Raw genomic sequence first — 22,169 nt, 5'->3', positions numbered from 1 at the left:
GTATTATTCAGTAACGATATGAGGGTATTCAATAGAAGAAAGCAACTACAGCACTCAAGATAATCCAAAGAAGTGTATTTGATTTATTCACCAAGCATAAAAACACTTGCAACGTTTCAACCCATGAATGGGTCTTTATCAAGCATGGGGGTAATATTCAGTCACTATGTGGTTGTGGCGGTATTATTCAGTCACTATGTGGTTATGGTGTGGCGGTTTTATTCAGTCACTATGTGCTTATGATGTGGAGGTATTAGTCAGTAACAGTATGGGGTATTATTCAGTCACTATGTGGTTATGGTGTCAGTATTATTCAGTAACAGTATGGGGGTATTATTCAGTCACTATGTGGTTATGGTGTCAGTATTATTCAGTAACAGTATGGGGATATTATTCAGTCACTATGTGGTTATGGTGTGGCGGTATTATTCAGTAACAGTATGGGGATATTATTCAGTCACTATGTGGTTATGGTGTGGCGGTATTATTCAGTAACAGTATGGGGGTATTATTCAGTCACTATGTGGTTATGGTGTGGCAGTATTATTCAGTAACAGTATGGGGGTATTATTCAGTCACTATGTGGTTATGGTGTGGAGGTATTATTCAGTAACAGTATGGGGGTATTATTCAGTCACTATGTGGTTATGGTGTGGAGGTATTATTCAGTAACAGTATGGTGGTATTAATCAGTCACTATGTGGTTATGGTGTGGAGGTATTATTCAGTAACAGTATGGTGGTATTAATCAGTCACTATGTGGTTATGGTGTGGCGGTATTATTCAGTAACAGTATGGGGGTATTATTCAGTCACTATGTGGTTATGGTGTGGTGGTGTTATTCAGTAACAGTATGGGAGTATTATTCAGTCACTATGTGGTTATGGTGTGGTGGTGTTATTCAGTAACAGTATGGGGTATTATTCAGTAACAGTATGGGAGTATTATTCAGTAACAGTATGGGGTATTATTCAGTCACTATGTGGTTATGGTGTGATGGTGTTATTCAGTAATAGTATGGGAGTATTATTTAGTAACAGTATGGGGGTATTATTCAGTAACAGTATGGGGGTATTATTCAGTCACTATGTGGTTGTGGTGTGGCAGTATTATTCTGTAACATTATGGGGGTATTATTCAGTCACTATGTGGTTATGGTGTGGCGGCATTATTCAGTAACAGTATGGGAGTATTATTCAGTAGCAGTATGGGGGTATTATTCAGTAGCATTATGGGGGTATTATTCAGTAACAGTATGGAGGTATTATTCAGTAACAGTATGGGGGTATTATTCAGTAACAGTATGGGGGTATTATTCAGTAGTAGTATGGAGGTATTATTCAGTAACAGTATGGGGGTATTATTCAGTAGCATTATGGGGGTATTATTCAGTAACAGTATGGAGGTATTATTCATTATTCAGTAACAGTATGGGGGTATAGAGCCTCTGGCTTTGCTGAATGTAGTCATAGTCCTGGATTAGGATCTTACAGGCGGGAAAACGGTCTTAAAGAAGCAATCCAGCATTTTTTATTTTGCCTATATATAGTGCAGCCTAGGCTGTTATTAAAGAATAGTGTAGAGGCTCCTCAGTATACCTTGTGTATACCTGTTTTAGTTGATGTGGCATTTAGGGGTTGTCTGCCATCTTGGTTCCTTCTTCCCCTGTGATATGGTTCCCCTATTGCAGCCTACTTTTCCCATGATGCTTTTGGCTTCACAGAGGCAGAGCGGGTGGAGTCTCATCACACTGCACTTGCTCTGCTATGAGTCATATCTTAGCAAATGCTAAATCAGTGTCATAAAACTGCCAGAGTCTCAGTATATGTGATGCAGCTTCAGCCTGTCTCCCCTGCCTCCTGCTAGTGATCGATTTTCCCATGTCAGGAGACAGTGAGAAGCATCTCATAGAAATACACTGGACTCTGTGCACACAGCACTCAGAGATAGTATGGACAGCAAGTGTGAGTCAGGGGAGTTTTTAACTCTGACGTCTATTATTGGATGGTCTCGCCTTTTATATCACTGCACTCTTGCTCCCTTATATAGGACAGAAATAATCTCTTCAGCAGCACTATATGCATGGGGGGGACGGACATACAAAGGAACAAGGAGGATGGAGCTGGGTGGAGGGAGGAGTGGTCTGAGAGCTGCCAGGAGGTATTTGATAGATGATGCTGTAATCCTGTAGTTCACATGAGAGCATGTTCTATTCTGGTGGTCAGACGGAGATCACATGGCACAGCTGCCCATAATAAAAGGGTTCGAATTGTATGGATAGAACTAAGCTGGGAAAAGGCAAATGACAATAAATTTGCCGGAGTGCTTCTTTAACAGTGAACGCTTATTCTAAATAGGTCCAAATTTCTGTGCTGACTAACTTTACAATATATTTTTATAAGTGTTTGAAGTCTGCTTTTCGGTTATAGAGCTACACATCCCCAGTCTGCGGAGCTGAAACAATACTTACAGATCTTCATCTATGCACGAACACACATTGGCAGGCCGTGCGCTCCTACTGCTGTTGCTCCGCCCACTGTCCGGTCAGAGAGAGAAGTCTCCAACTTACAGGACATGCACCCCCCTTGTACCTCAGCACCGTGTCCCAGAAATGTATGTTGCCCCTGGAAGGGTGGGGGACAGTGGAGCCATCCTGGTGGCACTGTAAATGGAAGGCACTCTAATGGTACGGTTAATGGTGGGCCCTCAGATAGAACTATTAATGGGGTTACTCTGATGGAACTATTAAATTAAAAGAACAAACCCAAAAAATATGAGCTGCCGCAAGCAGTAGAATTCCATTAACAATTTGCTGCCCTGGTGGGCTCGGGCTCCTGAAATAATAATAATTATTTTTTTTAATTGCGGTAGTTCTTCAGAAACGTACGTATTATTCCAGTAGATCACTGTGATCTACTCCCCTGGAGAATGCGGTAAGCGTCTAAGCTCCCCCTAGTGGTGGCTAATGGCAGGTATAACTTTATTAGGGCTGTGTGAAATAGGGCAGGGGATTTGGAGCTCAGAAACAAAAAAAAAACAAAGCTCCTATAAAGATATATTATTAAATTAATCTGTGTAGAATTTCAGACCTAAAAACGAAATGGTAGAAGTTGGCATTCACCAGGTTGGCAAACAAATCTTCGCCAGAGTATAGCAGTGAACAAGAATTATGGACGGTTTTACCTCCCCCTACACCAACCTTTTTTTGGGTAGGAATGACAGAAGGGGTTCCCCCTATGGTAATAAAGTAGGGAATCCCTGACATAGGACGTGTGCTGGGTCGCATGATACATGTAGGTCATGTGATTTACGCCGTGTTTAGATTTTAACAGTAAACTATATACCCAGGACACTCAGGCGAGCGTATGTTTTTTTACGTTAACTTTATTAACAACATGACAGGCAGCCATGTTATACAAGTGAATTCGCACACAGTGAAGTAGCTGTTGGAATAACCACAATAATAAGCGTTACCGGCCCTATTCAGTTATCCCATGGATGGGTCCGGTGTATTGATCCAGCACGTCCTATGTCATATAACTCTGTCGCTAACTGCATGTTTGGGGGTCACATGACTAGCGCCCTCTTTAGTCCTATTCCATTAACCCATGGATGCAGTACGAAGGTCTGATCCTAGGGCTATATCATTGTACTGTGCAGAGACAGGCACCACTGCACTGGTATTAGAAATATACGTGAGCAGAATTGTACATACATGTATATAAAATAAAATATATGTTTTTATATATTAAAAATAATAATAAAAAAAAAACTAAAAAAACTGAATCTCCCTTTGAATTTGATCACAGATGTATTGGCTTTTTTATACGGGTAGGTTAACCACATTATATTCTCCAGAAATGCTTGAAGGAGTTGTCTGGTGTCAGCAAATGAATGTTAATTCTTTGTAGAATTAAAAGTTATACAATTGTCCTATATACTTTCTGTATTCATTCATGACGGTTTTCAAGATCTCTGCTTGTTGTCATTCAGTAGGAACATTCATCGTTTACTTCTAGTGGATAAAATTCTGTCCAAGGTCATGGACACACAGGTGCATGGGTCGTTACAGTTTGTGTCTCAGAGCTGTGTCTTGTAACGATCCCGGCATCTGTGTGTCCGTCACATGACTTTGTAAAGAGCCGCGCACCTTTGTGTCCATCACATGACAACGGACAGAATTTCATCCTCTTTAACGACTGGCCACTGTAAAACAACCATTCGGGGGCTTTATTCTGCAGCGGAGTAATTATACGGCACTCCTCAATGTTAGCTGAACTGAGAATCATGCAGTTGCAAGAAGACAGAAGCAATTTAAATTTTTTTACCAATTTCTACACTATATACACATTTAATGAAGAAAGAAAAGCAGCAGTGACTGGTGCTCCCCCTATTTTGACTCGGCGATCACGTGATCGCAGGTACTGCTGTCATGTGACAGAGCTGCTGGGTCTAACTACCTAACTTGTGATAATTGCCATGGCTAGGTATGATATGGCAGCTAAAGTTACAGGAAAAATAGGTAGTGTAAAGAAAAATAAAAATAAAAAAAACATTATAATGTATCCAAAAGGTTTTTTTTTAAAAAAAAAAAAAACTTTTTGGGGAAACAAGTTTTATTAGTAGTAGAAATAATAATCAGAATAATAAAAATGGTGGGGGGGGGGGCAAAACAAACCCCTTGCCCACTTTTTCCTAACCCCTACACTCCCTCAGACCACCGGGGATACAGACATTAACCCCATCACTGCCCTAGGCCTGGATGCTATATAATACTATTTTCCAGGATGCTAGCTACAACGGCTCAGTAGTCACCTTGCCCCTGCCGACCATATTTGAGGTCCTAGCCCAATGAAATTCTCCTAACTAGGAATACATATAAATACTATTGCAGCTTTTATTTATGTGTTTAAAAAAAACCAAAAACAACAGTTGAAATATCGTGAAAAACTTAAAAAAAATTGTAAGTCTTTTTTCACACACTAAAAGCCCAATAATTCAAAAAAACAATACCATGTGTGTAAAAATGACGAAAAAAAATAAAGCCTCATCGATCACAAGAGACGCAAAAATCCCTTTAACAGCCTAAAAAGTTATAAAGTAGTTATGTAATCCGCACGAGCGGTATTAAGGGGGTTAAGTCTGTTTTCAAGATTAGAAACCAGGTTTAACTTCATGAATAATTATAAATTCAGCTCCATTACTTTTTATCTTTACAGGCATTTATCCAATATATGAACATTTGCATGTTGTTGACCTACATAGCGTTATGTGGATTTGGAAGACGCTGATCCGGTCCTCACTAGACTATGTGATGATCTACTGAACGGAAATCAGCAACGACCCCTTACTGAGCTATTGTAAAATACACTATATTCCAAATTAGCCAGGCCCGACATTATATAACGGTGTGATTATAGGGGAATTATATCATTCGGATTATTCCCACCCTACGTGCAGAAGATATCGGAGGTGTTAATAACCCTCTTATCATGAGAGTCCAGATAGTAGAAAGATTAAAATCCTAACACTACAGCTCTATAGGCAAAATTAGCCCAATGATTATTTCCTCATAAAGCATTGACGTGTTCAGATTTGAAATGTGGGATACAAAGCCCGGAGGTAATAAAAGTAAGGTACGATGCACGGTGCTGTAATAGAGAACCTATGGTTTTTCACGTTTTTTTTTTTTGTTTTTTTTTATGTTGGTCTGCCGCTTTTTTATGTCAATCCCTGAATACTGCCCATATGTCTCTTTATGGCGGCAGGTCAGATAAAGAGAAGACACAAACTTTTTTTTTTTTACCACGCCTGCCTTTTCAGTGTCTGCACATACAGCGCTCAAGGAGCGCTGTATATACAATAGAGGAAGTGTTAGTGCCGCTGCCTCTGGTCCCGACTCTCATGTGATTGCCAGGACAACGGTCAAATGGCGAAGCTGCTAGGACCAACTATACCTAACATAGTCCTGATTGTGACAATCTAAGGCAGAAAAATGGACAAGGAGGCAGCACTTCCAAAATGTAGAAAAACCTTTATTCACGCATGCAACGTTTCAATCCCTCAGGATCTTCCTCAAGAAAGTTATAATCTAAAACTATAAATAAATACAAAAAAACAACATCTATATTTACTACATAAAAAAACGTCAAATACTATGTGTGTAAAAAAAAATAGTAAAAAAACAATGTCCTACGGTCACGACAAAAAAAAGAAAAGATGTAAACATGTGATCGAATAAAAAATAAAAAAAAAGTTTTAGTCGTTTAGCCAACATGTATGGAGAATTGTCAAAAACTGTCTGGCCATGAAGGCCAAAATGATGTGCAGTATTAAGGCGTAAATGGTAACATGTCAGCCTGGAAAGGATTCTTTACAGTTAGAGTAGATAGCTTTTGGAATACCCTACCCCAAAAAGTCATATTGGTAGATGAAAATGACAGAAAATTAAAAAAGGGCTAAATGCTCATCTAATGACTTATAATATAGCAGTAAATAATATTCAATTGTTCCAGAGAAAGTGCCGGACTGCCATGTGGGGTAAAGAAAGAATTCCTTTTTCCTCCTGTGATGTTGGCTACAAATCCTCAGGGGTTTTTGCTTTGCCTTCCTCTGGGTCAAACAGCTAGAAATGTTTAATTTGATAAAAGTATGTATTTTTTCAAGCTATGTAACTATATGTAATTGACATTATTAGGCCCTGTTCACATGGCGTGTACGCACCGAAAAACATGTCAGAAATGCATTCTTTAAGCTTCCGATTGATATCAATGGGAAAAACGTGTCAAGTAAAAAAAGAAGCCTCAGGTAAATTCTTGGCGCGCCGAAAACGCATCAAAAAACGCGTAAAACGCGTGAAGCTGTTAATGTTAGTGTGATAATAAAACATTGCTGCTCTATGTAAATCCCTTTAAAGGGTAACTAAAAACGGTTTAAAAACTTTTGAAATGTCATAGTGACATGTCAGAAGTTTTGATCGGTGGGGGTCCGAGTACTGAGACCCCCCACTAATCGCTAAAACGAAGTGGTTTAAAAAAAAACGGCATAAAAATTTGCGTCTAAATGGCATGCGTGAAAGTACCCTTTAGTTGGTTGTCGTATGATGGTGGGTTGCTCGTTTCAGTCACTTCTCATGGTGAATTATCACTGGGTTCACTGGTTGGGGGCAAGGAATTGTGAACACATTTGTGATAACAGAGGTGGTGGTCTCAAGCTAGTCAAAGGTTTTATTGGGTTGACAACATTTGGTCTTTTTGACCAAAATGTCCACTTCCGTAGAAGTCCCATGTAAGAAATGTTTTTTGAACATCTGACGGATTACAACATCCAATCACGAATCACTTGCTGATGTGAATATTAAAATTTTGAGTGCTACCAAATATCATATATCAAATAAAGATGAGCTTTAAAATTGTTACAATTTTTGTATGACACAGTCCCCAAAGGGATTTCCTGTTTTTTTTTTTTTTTTTTATCTAACCATCTCACTCATGAAGAATAAGAGGGCTTTCTCAATGAATGTTCTAAAAAAAAATAGTATGTGACAAAGCCGTAGCAGGGACACATTCTCTATTCGATGAATGGGTGTCCCGTGACCGTGAGGGGACAGGCATGTACAGACCTGACCGTTGCAGCAATGTTTACATGAAAAAAGAAAGGAGAGACCCTCCTATTATTATTTTTTGGAATATCAGTTCTTGCCCAGGTGTATACCACCAATGTGAAACACGAAAAATTGGGTAAGGAAAAAGGGGGGCAAGACTGTTATTATATTTATGTTGAGGTTGCCTTCAATTATTATTGTTGATACCGACAATTGAGTAGGGTAAGGAAATCCAATGCAATGTCCCCTTTAATTGCTATGGAAAGTTACCTATATCTTTTATGTTCAGATATTGTTTATTGAGTAATTTTTATTTCTTTTTATTTTCCGCTTAATATTTATACAAGAATAGTTGTTGTAAATTTCTTTATATATTGTATTATCAATTCCTAATGATTCTAGACACCCTTCTGTGTAACAGGCTGGGTCTATATCACCAGGACTAGAGAGGGAGTACTCAATAGAAGTACTCCCTCTCTAGTCCTGGTGATATAGTCCTTGCCCCCCTTTTCCTTCTTTTCCCTTACCCAATTTTTCGAGCAATGTTTACATGCAGCGGCGCGCAGGTCCATTGGCGCTGTAGGGATGGCTCGAAACCAATAGGAGCAAAAACGCTGTACAAAATGTTTTTATGCCCAACATCTATGGGCTGAAGAGACATTTACGGATATGAATCTGTATCACCCCGGAAACTTTGTGAACAGGAACACAAAGGAAGCCGCAATTCATTATTAGTCCATTTAGTAAAACAACAAAAAAATTAAGTTCTACAAATGATGGAAAAAGCCAGATCTTTGCATCTCCCCCTACAAATATTATAATAGTTGAATATGCTGAAGATATTTAGATCCTGCAGATGATTTGGACTGGCCAAACAGGAACATTATTTCTAAAGGGTGTCGGGCATATCTGGTGCTTCTTATCAACTCGAAAATAAATATTCCGACAATGATCCAATGTCTATGGCAAGTTTGAGTTCCTAAAAGTCGATTTCCATGAGTTGAGCCTACAGTAGTGCTACACTACTACTCCTGTATGTACAGTGAAACGGCTACCCAGCTCAATGACTCATTTGTAGTTACGTTTTTAGTCTACGTTACGTTACATCTGAAACGGGAGCAATCAGAGGAAAGAAGAACACTTACTAAAGGTATTCGAGTCTCTCTCTAATGGGATAGGCTCCTATTCTTGGCAATATACTGTATACAGAAGTAGTACGGACCGAGTTTACGTTATTGTTGATGGGCCCTCACCAATCTCTTCTAATGAAACAACTAGGAATGTGGATCATCAAGCTCTACCTATTCTACTCTCTTCGGTGCCCACCATCAATGGTGTAGGGGCTACACAAGTGCGATCTCCCTCCATTAAAATGAATGGGTGTTATGGAAACCTCCTATAGATTAAAATTGAATACAGATTTGTAATGAATTTTTGAAGAAAAAAAAACAAACAAAAAGGAGCGTGCATATGTGATTGTCTTAAGCGCGTCAACTGACCTTGGCTGCAATTGTTGCTGGTGTTATGTGTGAAGATGAACTATCTTCTGTAGATGCAACACCGCTATCTTTCTTCTCTTCCTCTTCTTCTTCACACTGCACCCCTTTGTCTTCGGTCTGTTTGTGAGGACTTGTTGTTGGTGGAGGAGAGAGTGGAGGTGGCGGAGAGGGCAAATCTTCCAACTCATCGTGGACTTCTTTTACTTTTACAATGGCGTCCCTCAAAAGGTCTATAGCGTGAGGTAGGGCAGGCAGTATAAACTGAAAGCATTCCTGCACCAAAATGGGGAAAGAAAACACAACCGGAACTTAAACAATGAAGTTTTATCCCTTATCGAGACCAAAAACATACTACAAAAGTTTATCCGTCACCCACGTAGCTACTTATTTATTTTTAAAATCCGATAATTCCTATAAAATTTTGAAATCAAAACATAGACACATTTCAATTAACCCCAAAACCCAGCCCCCAATCCCCCTTTCCCGTTCCAGACATATTTGTACAATGCACATCCAACATTAATACAGTTTCATAGGTGGCTGCTCGCGGGGTAGGAAGTCGAAGGTCATTGAAATAGAATCAAGCATCAGCACATATCATGGATATTTACACATTTCAATTTAATACGTATTCGGATATAACTTAACAGCCAGAAAATAACAACATTTCCTTATCTATTTCCCGGGTTTTGTAACCTCGGAACCGTGCGAGTCACATATCCTGTCCCTCAGAAGAAAAGTACTCACTAATCCAGCCACGGCTGCCACAGCTTTCCATATTTTTGAGGTACCGGTACTTTGCGCTTACAAAATACGGTCCTATCATTCATTAACATAACATTTACTTTCCCAATAGACTCAGCTTTAGAAGACGATACTGGTTGTATCCAACGCAATGCTATTAGTTTCCTCGTTACATAAAGGAGACGTCCCCCCGCCGTTTAATGCAGTGTATCTAATGGAAGTTCTTCAACGTAACCTAAAATACAAATCTTAGGGTCCCTGGGTACACATATTGAGTATGCTTCAGCTTTAACTTACAGAACTTCTGACCAAGGACCAAGTGACTGTTAGTGGGATGGCCATATGGCAGAACTCACCCACTGAAATAAAGGAATTCTACAGAATCGTATAAATATCTCTAGAAGTAGAGCTCTGTGTTGTATTTCGACTTCTGAATTTACGAGGACCACGCCAAGAAGTGTGGAATTGTCTATCTTGATGCTGCTCGTCTACACATGTAGTATCGTAAAAAAACATGGGACATGTCCACATTAGCGTCTGTGTTTTGGTTGCCACACCCAGAACCCCAGTGGTTCAACTGAGCTGAACTTAGACCACCAAGTAAACCCTACCCAAGTTGAGTTCAGTAGAACAGAGGGGGTCTGGGTGTTACTGCCACAATACGGATGTCTAAGGTCCGTCTAAAGTTCATAACTGAAAAATAACATGGAATTGAAGGGGATTTCATGGTTTAACATAGACGACCAATCTTTGTCCTTCAGACATGGCGTCATCCTGAACTTCATTAGCAGATCGGTTGGGATCATAGCCCCCTCGATCACACATTGATGAAGGCCATCAGTGGTAAAACCTGGAAGACCCCTTGAACATCACCATGATGTGACACACGCTTTTTAATTTGATTGATCATGTCAGCCCACATGGAGTACTAGAAATATAAGATTTCAAGGAGCCAAATGGGAATTTACGGACAAGACCCTTTTCCCTGGGAATTGTATAGTGTCCGAGTCCTTAGACCCCCCCACCAATAAACTAATCTTAAATCCTAAAATTGGAAACCCTCTTTTAATCTGAGCATGGCTATTATGGCAGGTTCACTCATGTGTTGAAGTTTCCGGTGTTCTGCTCCGTCAAGCACCGGTACCGTTGTACGACGGACACCATCGGCGCCCTATGAAATCCAGGGTGTCCTTAGTTTTACCGTGCAGCATACTGCGCTATAGTTTCCGTTATTTTCGTCCGGATATGTGACGAAGGCCTCTAACGGAGTCTCCAACGCAGATGTGAACAGCCCCTTACAATGCTGATCTATGGGATGGAAGGAGTACGATTCGTTCCTGGCTTTCCTACAAGAAACATAAATTCTATCCACATCTCCAGATGAACGGAGTGATATTTTACATATCACACTGCCTTCAGTGGCCTATTTGCAATTATTCTAGCTCCATAGTTTGAAAGGTAATGTTTAACCCCGGGGACTGTAATGTACAATAGAAATTAATTAAGAAAAGTGAAACGCTAACGGATCACACCACAAGCAGGATTGTTTGCATAAAAAGACTCGGAGAGCTAAAACGCCTATTTAAAGGCACAAGAAATGCTTTGGAAAAAAAACGTAATTAGCGGGACTTTTACTACGGGCAAAACCGAGAATTAATTTATTGGCTATCAAGTCCTCATTTATATTTTAGCCCACAGGAAATAATGAAGCCATTAACGTCACAGCTTTCATTTCAGATATGTAAGCCGTGGGGGAAATAGGTGAAGAATCAAAGAAAAATTGAATTCAATTTTATATCCTTTGCGGTGTTATGAAATGATGTTGTTTTTTATTGTAAATGTCCATTCTATAGTCTTTTTGTTCCTTTTTATTCTTTATATATATAAATACTCTGTCTTAATATAGAGCCATCTACTACTCTTTTACACTCCGTTTGCCTGATCATAACTACAATACTGTATATATATTTTTTAAGTTTTAATATAGCACCAACATTTATAGCACCAAAATATTCCACTGCCTTTATCCAAAAATAATAATAATACATTGTTAACCTCTTCCCTCCGCAGTCATTTTTAGGATTTATATTTTGGTTTTTTTTCCTCCCCATATTGCAAAAGCCATAACTTTTATATTTTTCTGTTAATATAGCCGTATAAGGTGTTGTTTTTTTTTACGCCATCGTTTATTATAGCATATAATGTACTGGAAAACGGGAAAAAATTATTTTGGAAATGGTAAAAAAACAGCAATTCCTCCATTGCTTTTTGGGTTTCTTTTGTACGATGTTGACTGTGCGGTAACTTTATTCTGTGGGTCAACACGATTATGACGCTAACAAATTTATATAGATGCTTCTAATGTTTTACAAAGAAAAAACTAATCGTTAAAAAAAGAAAAATATTGCTTTGTATCGTCAATCTGAGACATATACATTTTTATTTTTCCGTCGGTTGAGCTGTGTGAGGGTTTGTTTTTTGCAGTACCATTTTGGGGTGCACGTGACTTTTTGAACACTTTTTATTCCATTTTTGTGGGAGACGAGGTGTCCAAAAAACAGGCAAGGCTTAAACGAAGCACAAAGATGACAGACACTAGACTGCCATGACAACAATGGGCACCCCACAATCGCGTCACGAGGGGCCAATGGGCTTCCCTAGGGGTCCGCCCCCTACGAACGGCTTAGATGGCGTGGTTGCTATTGAACGCGGAATCTAAGTAGTTAAACAGCCAGGATCAGAGATAAATCGCATTGTGACATACAGCCGACACCCACTGAGTATGGAGTGGGCACAGCCCGTGTGCCCGCTCCATACGTCCCCTTTCCGGCTAGGACATAACTGAAGGGCTTACTAATAATATTAATAATAACAACAACAAAAATAATAATAGGATGGAATTAGTAGGTTTTCCTCTTGAGCCAATGATGGCAAAAAAAAAATAATAATTTTAATTGAGTACAAAATGTTATAAAGTTTCAGATTTTTTTCAAGTAAAGATTTGGCCAAAAATTTGAAATTCAGACTTTGCCTATGCTGTATTGATAAATGGATGCTAACAGCACATGCTTCTAGCCAGCCACTGATTCTAAAGTTTAGGGTGGTCTTTTAGTGGGTACTATTGCACCCATTATTTTCTTACAAAGGCCCTAATATCTGTGTTTTGATATATCTTCTTTACAGAGGGACAGATTTCAAAGTAGAATGAATTAGAGAAGAACGATAATTTCAAAGAAAATATATTTGGGTACATTTCCTTAAAGGAATTTTCAAGTCAGGGCAAGTGACAGCATATCACTTGGGGATGGGTAGGGATCCAACTGTAGGGACCCTCACCAATAACGAGAACATTGAGGCAGAGGCCCCTCCAGCATTTTCTCTTAACAGCACCGCACCCGATTCGACATTTTGCAGAGAAGTGTTTCTCCGCTGCCTACAAGTGAATAGGACTAAGTTGCAGTACCTGGACGGCAGTGCCGCTGTGCCGGTAGAAATTAATAAGGAGTCGCGGTGATCCACAGAGCTACGTGGCCTCTTTATTCTACCGATCTCAGCGATCATACTCCCACCGATTAGCAAGTTACGCCATGTCCTGGCGATATGTCGTCACTTGCCCTGACTGGAATACCCCCTTAACCTGTTCGGCACCACCCACTGCCTTTTGACGGCGTGCCTTTCTGCCTTTTGGACTGCCTTTCTGTTCGGAGTCTACAGCGATGTCTTTACAAAAGCGGTCATTCTCTGAGCAGGAGCCGTTACGAATAGCGACTGTTCTTAGAGCCGCCACCAACCCCAGCCATTTAACTCTTTGATAGCGGCATTATCAAAGGGGTCCCTCCTCTTCTATCGCGTCACCGGAAACCCGGTGAAGCAATTGAAGACTCTGGTAACCCCCTGCCGTCAGTCCTGGGGACCTAGAAAGGACCCCAGGACTGTCTGTTCAGTATGCCTGCTGTCGGGACACATTATGTGTTGCCCTAACAGCAACCTGTGTCATAGTGACACAGTGTAATGTATTAGCATACAGGAGTATTACTAACACATTATAAGTATAAAACAAAGTTACTAAAAAGTTATCACTTCATGAAATTAAAAAAAAATGTAACAAAAAAAATTATAATAAAGAAATGTTCACAAAAAAGTCATTATGTAGTATAAAATATATTACATTCTACACATATTTAACAGGTTATTTAGCGTGAAACGTGACTTATATAAAAAAATTGCGGAAAATCGCTTTTTTTATATTCATGCTGCAAAAATAAATGACAAAAAAAGAAATACAATTTCTCCCACATAAAACAAAGGCCCATATGGACACGTCAAAGGAAAAATATAAAAGTTATGGCTGCAGGAAGGTAGAGAGGCAAAAACTTAAAAAATGTAGATGGTCATTCGGGCCTTTTCAGGTCTGGTCATTAAAGGGTTACGTATCTATGGGATTTAAACATGATAGAAATGCATAACGGAGGGTCAACGCACCATTAACAGTGGTTGATAATAAGGGATACGGAGTGAAGCTTACCTGTGAACCTTTCTTGCTTCCCGGTAAATTGATGATAAGAGTCTTGCCTCTAATTCCACACACTGGTCTAATAAGAAAAAGCAAACCCAAACATTTAATACAAAGACTACAACATTTTATATGATCCTGGCTCATAATAAAAATCCAATAATAATAAAAACTAATTTTAACACTTTCTTCAATATTCTATATATCTGTTGCCTGTTCCCTCCCATGCTTAATTGGCTCTTTCTTTTGACTGTTCCCTCCCATGCTTAATTGCCTTTCTTTTGATTGGTCCATGATGACAAGCTGATTGTGAGGGACAGATGTTTTTATAGTGGGCCATCTATTGATTATAATGGATGTACTGGGTCCCCCAGGGCGAGAACGGATCTCGGCTATGGACAGAGAGAGTCCCATCTAATACCTCAACGCCCTAAAAGGGCATTTCAAAAAGGGTGGTCTGAAATCTTGGCAGTCAGCGGCTGCAGGTGGAATGTATATAGCTGTACACGGCTCCTATTGACCGAATTTTAAAACGTAGTGGAACAGGGGACCGCCTGAATATATTTGTATCCACGTGGGTATCTGTGTGTGTATCTGTGTATTTACATATGTATGCCTGTCTCTAAATATATGTGTGTGGGTTTCTTCGAGTATGAATATATGTGTATGTTTATATTCACGAAGATCTACAGATGTGTCTTCCCTTACTTTCTCACAAAATCCGACATAACCCGAGATGCACGAAGCAGGATATTAAACAAACATGTAAAAAAAAAACATATACCTCCGACAGAAGCCATCTTTTAGCCACCCGTCTCCTATAGACTTTGATGTTAAAAAAACGGATACGTCACAGCCATTCAGTACAATAACTTATATGTTAAACGTATATGTTTTTCAACATGGGAGTCTATCGGCGACAGTTGGTCAACGGATGGCATCCATTACAGCCATTCACCGGTCATCTGTCGCCCATAGAATCCCATGTTAAAAAAACATATATGTTTAACATATACTTTTTACTGGATGTCGCGATATTGTATTGAATTGGTATCGTGATATATTATTTAACTTAACGACATTCAAGAAAAAGTAAGGGTGGACACATCTGTATGTGCACATGCAGGGCTGGCCTGTATGGGTCCCTATATGGTACCTCCTGTTGGCACCTCCCCATATGATGTATGATCATACAGCGTAAAAAAAAACAACTATATTATTCAGTGCCGAATTATAGCCATCACAAAGCATGACACCTAAGTATCAGCACCATATGTGCAACCAAAGAAAATACTATACTGTACAGTGCCAAGTAGCGGTGCCACACCATGCCTTGGCATATACCACCATAAAATGCTCAAAAAATACAACAAGATACAATGCCCAAATATAAACTTCCAACATAAAGCAATCTAATGACAGTGCTATACAATGTTCAAATAATACTGTGATGCAATAGTTAATATTAAGATTTGTGGTGGCCACAAGCCTCAGTGCCAGGCCATCAGTGGAGCCCCCATCAGCTGGGACGGCTGATGTGCCCAGTACAACCACACAGGTTTCCCACCCCCAAGGCCGGCCACGTGACCCATGAAATACAATTTGTTGTTTGCCTGGATCTCCTTTTATCATCCTTCGCCTGAGGTCTAAGTCACACATTGTCTACTGGCCAAGTCTCAAAGACGGATTCTGCAAACTGAGAAGGTTCTACTGACGATGAAGCTGTGATCTTGCACATAACACATCCACAGTCTAGGCTAAAATCACTTGGGATCATTACAAAAGCTGAAACTCGGGGAAAGTTACCTGCCTCTCTTTGTTAGCAGTTCTCCGCTGGCTATTAGAGGGGGTCTAGGGCAGGGTATGCCCACTATGATGTCCATATGCCCATGACAGTGGTGGTTTAAATAAAAGTGTACCTTTAGCCAAATCTAAAAGTTTGCTCATGCACCTGAATTAGTATTTGTAGACTCCGGGTGAAATCTTAGTGATCAGATTTCAGACATTCTTCTATACACTGGCTCCGCATGGGCAGGAAGTGGGCCTCTGCCTAGTCTCATTTCACGTAATATCCTGCCTGCTGGAACTGTGCTAGGGTGACGATCACATCCTGGATTTCTGACTTTTTCATCCTGCCTTCGGTCTTCGCCTACCCAATATCTCACTGGCTGTCAATCAGGCGCAGTGACTGCCCACTGCCCCTCCCCCTAAAACTGGTTGTGTAGTGCCTGCAGCACACAACAAATCCACAGAACATAGCATTTCACTGGATAGATGATAGAGATAGATAGGACAAGAAAATGGCGACAGAACTCTGCGAACACCATTGCCACCTAAATACTATATATAAATAAATATGCATTACTGCTGAATCTACTTACAATAGGGAGGTTCTTAGCTTAGATTTGATCAAATTGTGTGAGCCCACCTGCCACGACAAGGCGACCTCACTTAGAAGGTGGGTCTCTACACTGCTCATACACCCCGTTCTGGGACCAAGCCTACAGAATATACACGGGGAAGGTAGGAACTAGAATTAAACTAATTAAAATCACCCTAGGGCAGAATGGGAGGAGTGCAAGATCAACAATGGAGGCAGTCACTAACCCCACATATATATATATATACACACAACACACAAGAAAGTTTGATCAGCACATTACAGCAAAATAAAAAAACCAGGATAGGGTGTATGAGAAGCGTAGGGACCCACCTTATAGAGGTCGCCTTGTCGTGGCAGGTGGGCTCACACAATTTGAGCAAAATGTTCTCTAAGAACCTCACTATTGTTAGTAGATTCAGCAGTAATGTATATTTATTTATATATAGTGCTTTATGTGCCATTGGTGTTTGCAGAGAGCTGTCGCCATTTTCTCGTGTATTATTTTGCCGTCACAGGCGTACTTGCACCTGTTAACACGTTTTTTTCATTTTGCTGGAATATGCTGTTCAAACCCTCTTGTGTGATAGATAGATAGATAGATAGATAGATAGATAGATAGATAGATAGATAGATAGATAGATAGATAGATAGATAGATCAGGAGATAGGCAGATATGAGAATTATCATAGGTCTAACCCTCCTTCCCCCTCTCTTACTTTGGGTGACAATATTGCAGAGTCACGTTCACAGCCTAGCAATGCTAGAAAAGAATATTCTTCGCCCCTTAGTTATAAATCCCGCTTTTCATTTCCGTGCTCCGCAGATTACCTGCGTTCCCTGCTGTTTTTCTAAGGGACAACCACACGGAACTGCTGACAAAGAGAATTATAAAGCAGCACCTTGTAAACTGGGATAGCCAAAACAGCCGACTGCCTAACAAGCATTTATTACAATATTACTGTGCGGTGGAAATGTTTTATAGATCTGCTAAAACGATAAATACCCAAACTTCACGTCCCGGTAACATTAGGATAACAGAAAGAAAAAGAACGACCAGATTTGTATTAATATCCACAGCCTGGAAGGAGGAATAATGCGTTTTAAAGAAAAGGCACATTACAAGAAAACACATTTGTGGAAACAAAGTCATATTTTACCATCGGATGCTGTGGATCGGCAAGCGCGCTCACTTCCTTTTAGGGTTTAGCAGAATAAAAGTCAGGTTTGTATAAAAAAAAAAACGCCTTCCTGCAACTTTAACCTCAAAAACTGTTTTAGCTTTCACACATTCTTCTATATTTTACAAAAACAAAAGCAGCAAATTTATAAACTAAAAACAAATTGTCCATTACTTTAAAGCAGTTATGTGGGGACCGAAAACTCTTCTCACCGCAGTATCCGAGTACACTCGCTAATATACATTCCGGTCCCCCGTCGTGCTGATTCTGAGATTTTCACCTATTTTTATAGCCTGACGGGGGACCGGAAGTCTAGTGGCACAGTCTTCCTTGATGACGACACGACACTCCGTCACGTGACCGGCCCCGCTGTACCCTATGTAATCGCTGTACTACTGCTTGTGCATAGAATACAGCGGGGCCGGTCACATGGCGAAGAGTCGCATCGTCATCAAAGAAGGCTGTGCAACTAGACTTCCGGTCCCCCGGCAGGCTATAAAAATCTATGAAAATCTCAGAATCGGCGTGACGGGGGACCGGAATGTATGTTAGCGAGTGTCCTCACATACTGCAGTGAGTACACAGATAATACTTTAAAAGAGGTTCCAGACTTGGTCCTGATTTCAGCGCCAGTTGTTTTTTTTATCTCACTACGTTCCCCCGCAATCCACCCTATATGTTTCGACCGCCTATTTATTTATGAATCAGCATACAGGCGGCTGAACCAACAGGGTTGATTAAGGGGGAACAGAGGCACTTAGAGAGATCAAACAAACGGCGCTGGAATCAGGGGGAAGACGCCCTGGTAGCCGCAATTTAACGTTTATGGGGACATGACAGGCCCTCCTTTAATAAAATAGCTGAGAAACACAAGTATACAAACTACAAGAAACAGAAATCGGTATCGAATGCCAATAGTTTGTTGTTTTTTTTACTCCTCTTCATTTTTAAGATCTCTACTTGCTGTCAGCCAGTGGAAACATTCTATATTCAGTGACAGAAAACCCTTAAAGACCTAATATCTCCCACTACTACACTCACTAGGACAGGAATTTAACTCACAGAGGATTTCCTGCACTAGATGAAAGTTAATAAATGTAAGGTTATGCAGATTGTTCACAATAATAGTAGTCCCTACTGTATGTCTTAAAGGGTACATATACCCACCAACGTGTTACTTCTCCAATACAACAAAAAAAGAAGCAACTTAGCAAATAATCTATACCAAAAATCTCCTACCATTTTGTGTCTACAGCTCCTATGAAAACCTATGCGTCTCCATGGTTACAGACTACAAACAAACCCTGAATGTAGTCTGGTCCTGCACTCTATTCCATCCACCCATCGCCTACGCCTTATTAACATAGGTAGGAAGGGAGTATGACTGCAGGATCCGACTACACAAGGGTAACTTGTAGTCTGTAACCATGGAAATTCATAGGTCTTCATAGGAGCTGTAGACACAAGAGAGTAGGATGATTTTAAGTCAAGACAACTGGTGTAGGGACAAGCGGGGGAGTTGATTTGACTTCAACTAGAACACAGGATGGTATATATAATGATGTATCAAGACCAGAAATGAAAATATGGGAGACCTCACAGCCCAATGCTCTCTGAATACTGATAAATAATTAATAATCACATCCTGTATAAATTAGAAAAATACACCAAAACTATTGACATAAATGTCCATGCCCAAGCAAATTGTCAATTTTATTGGAAATCCATTTACTACATTCCCATTAACGTGATGAACGGCCCCCGCTGTGGAACACTAGGAACTGTTAGCGCAATTCTTGCTGGAGGTGACGGCAGATATTGATCAGCAATAATGGCAGAACTAAACAGTGAGTAAGTAGCAATAATATACCCCAAAGTTACAAAAGTATACGCGCTCTTCTACTAAGGTCATTCCGGCACTTCTACGGGCATTCCCTATCAGAGAATGTGAGAACATATGGAAATCACATGATCCACGAAAAACATCCAAAGTAGATACATAGGCTGGTCTTAAAGGGAACCGGTCACATGCTGCATAATGTCCGATCTGCGGGCAGCATGTTATAGAGCAGGATGAGCCGAGTAGATTGCTATACAGCTTTCTAGGAAATCCCTGCCCACTCATGGCTTAAGAGTCCAGTGGGTGGTCCTACTGCAACTCCCACTGAACTCTTCTTCTGTATATACAACTGGACAACTGCTTCTGTATGTCTTACACAGGGTAGGCTGTCAATCAGTGGCGGAGACCGCCTACTGGACTCTTGAGCTAAAAGTGAGCAGTGTTTTCTATCAGTAGAATACAGGTTATCCTAAATCTTTTCCCAGAATGCTATATATCAATCTGCCCAGTAGACCGTAGAGCAAGTACCTAGTGATAGCTTCCCTTTAAATCAAAATTTCATAATTTAAAGGGAAGGTTTATCCTTTAAACATTTGTCACATGTTCGAAGAAATAATTGGTGGGAGTTTGAGCCCTATAATCCCACGGATTGCTAGAATAAAAGTGCAGTGGAATTGCTCCACGCGCCTTCTTCTTGATCTTTAGATCTCCGAGTCTGTCGTCGGAATATCCACATTCACAGTAATGCGCATGCAATCCCCTTGCAATCGATGGAGGTCAGAAGCCACAGACCCCCACTGATGACATCTTCCGCTGTGTGTCAGTGACGTCAGAACTTTTCTTTAAGGTGAACCGAAGCTTTAAATTAGGGGTCGATAAATTACTATAGACTTTAGGATCTCACCAATATAATTTTTTTGGAAGCCATACAATAAGTGTATCTCATTGGCTCCCTGGCTTTTGGGATTTGTCCAGTCCTGCTTTAAAGAGGACCTGTCGCGAGGTCATATAAGTTGAACTGGTTTACTGACCTGAATAGAGCCGACTCCCTGATTCCAGCGCTGTTTTTTTTTTTCTAGACCCCGTTCCAGAAATATGGTCCACTGTTGTGTTGGCTCCCTATATGCTAATTTGTTAACCAACGGGGCGGAGCTAGCTTCCCTGCCTCAGATGCTGACCAATCAGCACTAGGCAGGATGAGAGTAGTTCACACCCTGTTGGCCAACTACAGCAAATTAGCATAGAGGGAGCCCACACAACAGTGGGCCATATCTCTGGAACAGGGGGGTTCAGGAAGGAAAGAAAACCGGCGCTAGAATCAGGGAGACGGCGCTGGAATCAGGAAGACCGCGCTATTCAGTTCAAATAAGCAGTTCAACCTATATGACCTAGCGACATGTCCTCTTCAAGTGCACTTCAACTTTTACCCATCTTCCGACAGTTTCAGTTGGGTCTGTGAGATAGGATTATCCCCAATTGCTAGATTGAGGGTAATTGCAGCAATTTATCTATCACTGAGCCCTCTCTGTACAATGTTTAAGGCGGTTCAATTTGCTTTCCTTGTCAGTGTCTCAGCTCACTGACCCCGAACTGGTACCATCATCTGACATATCTCAATATTTATATATACTCATATGGGCAGGACTCCTTTATTCCCATAGTCATGCAGAGATATATTACCCTTGCCCTCTCCCTCCTGACCTTAAAGGTGTTTTCCAAAAAAGCCTGTCATCTAAAAACTTTTTGAAGAAGCCTGTTAATTAAATCGACCCTCCAGTCCAAAAAAAAATGTGACTATACATTTAAAATGTATAGTCAACTTACCTACTGGCCTGCTCCTGAATGACCCGGCCTCTGTTATTGCATTCTGGTCCACCGTTTTCCCACCCTCCAATAAGGCCACTGCAGTCAGAGACTTCGCTATAGAAACCTTCTCTGCATGTCTGAAACACGCCCCCACCACCTCCACTGCTACCCGAGGGACCAGCATTGATGACATCACCGCTGCTGGACACGGCGTCGACACAAGGGGCAATAACATCAGCGCTGGTCCATCAGAGGGCAGCGGAGGCGTGTCTCTGACTGGCAAAGAGACTCTGCATATCGATGTCTTAGACTGCGATGGCCATTTTTGAGAGTGGAAAACGGGGAACCAGAAGGCAGAAACGGAAGCAGGATCATTCAGGAGCGGGGCAGCCGGTCAATTGGCTATACATTTCCAATGTATAGTAAAAGAAAATTTGGGGGGTGGAGCTGGAGAATGTTTAATGTCATTCTTAAATACAACATACTGTGCTTATTAATTTCTCAGTAGATCTTTAAAAGGGGTTTTCTCATAATCATTATTTATCACCTATCCACAGGATAGGCGATAAATATCTCATTGATAGGGGTTCGACCGCTGGGACC

General features: G+C 40.6%; 1 protein-coding gene across 36 annotated transcripts in view; it reads right to left on the bottom strand.

Moving 5' to 3' along the window:
• The window catches only part of GPHN (gephyrin), a 264,147-nt gene that overhangs the window by 109,172 nt on the left and 132,806 nt on the right, over nt 1–22,169 (bottom strand). For all 36 annotated transcript variants that reach the window (XM_075843629.1, XM_075843622.1, XM_075843624.1 and 33 more), the window contains exons 6-7: nt 14,372–14,438; nt 9,103–9,375 (exon numbers count right to left, since the gene is read on the bottom strand). In XM_075843629.1, the coding sequence (XP_075699744.1) occupies nt 9,103–9,375; nt 14,372–14,438 (340 nt within the window). The remainder of the gene's footprint in view (nt 1–9,102; nt 9,376–14,371; nt 14,439–22,169) is intronic.

The sequence above is a fragment of the Rhinoderma darwinii genome, chromosome 12, assembly GCF_050947455.1.
Source record: "Rhinoderma darwinii isolate aRhiDar2 chromosome 12, aRhiDar2.hap1, whole genome shotgun sequence".
NCBI lineage: Eukaryota > Metazoa > Chordata > Amphibia > Anura > Rhinodermatidae > Rhinoderma > Rhinoderma darwinii.
Note: the sequence above shows the minus strand (reverse complement) of the source record. Positions and strands in the feature narration are given on the sequence as shown.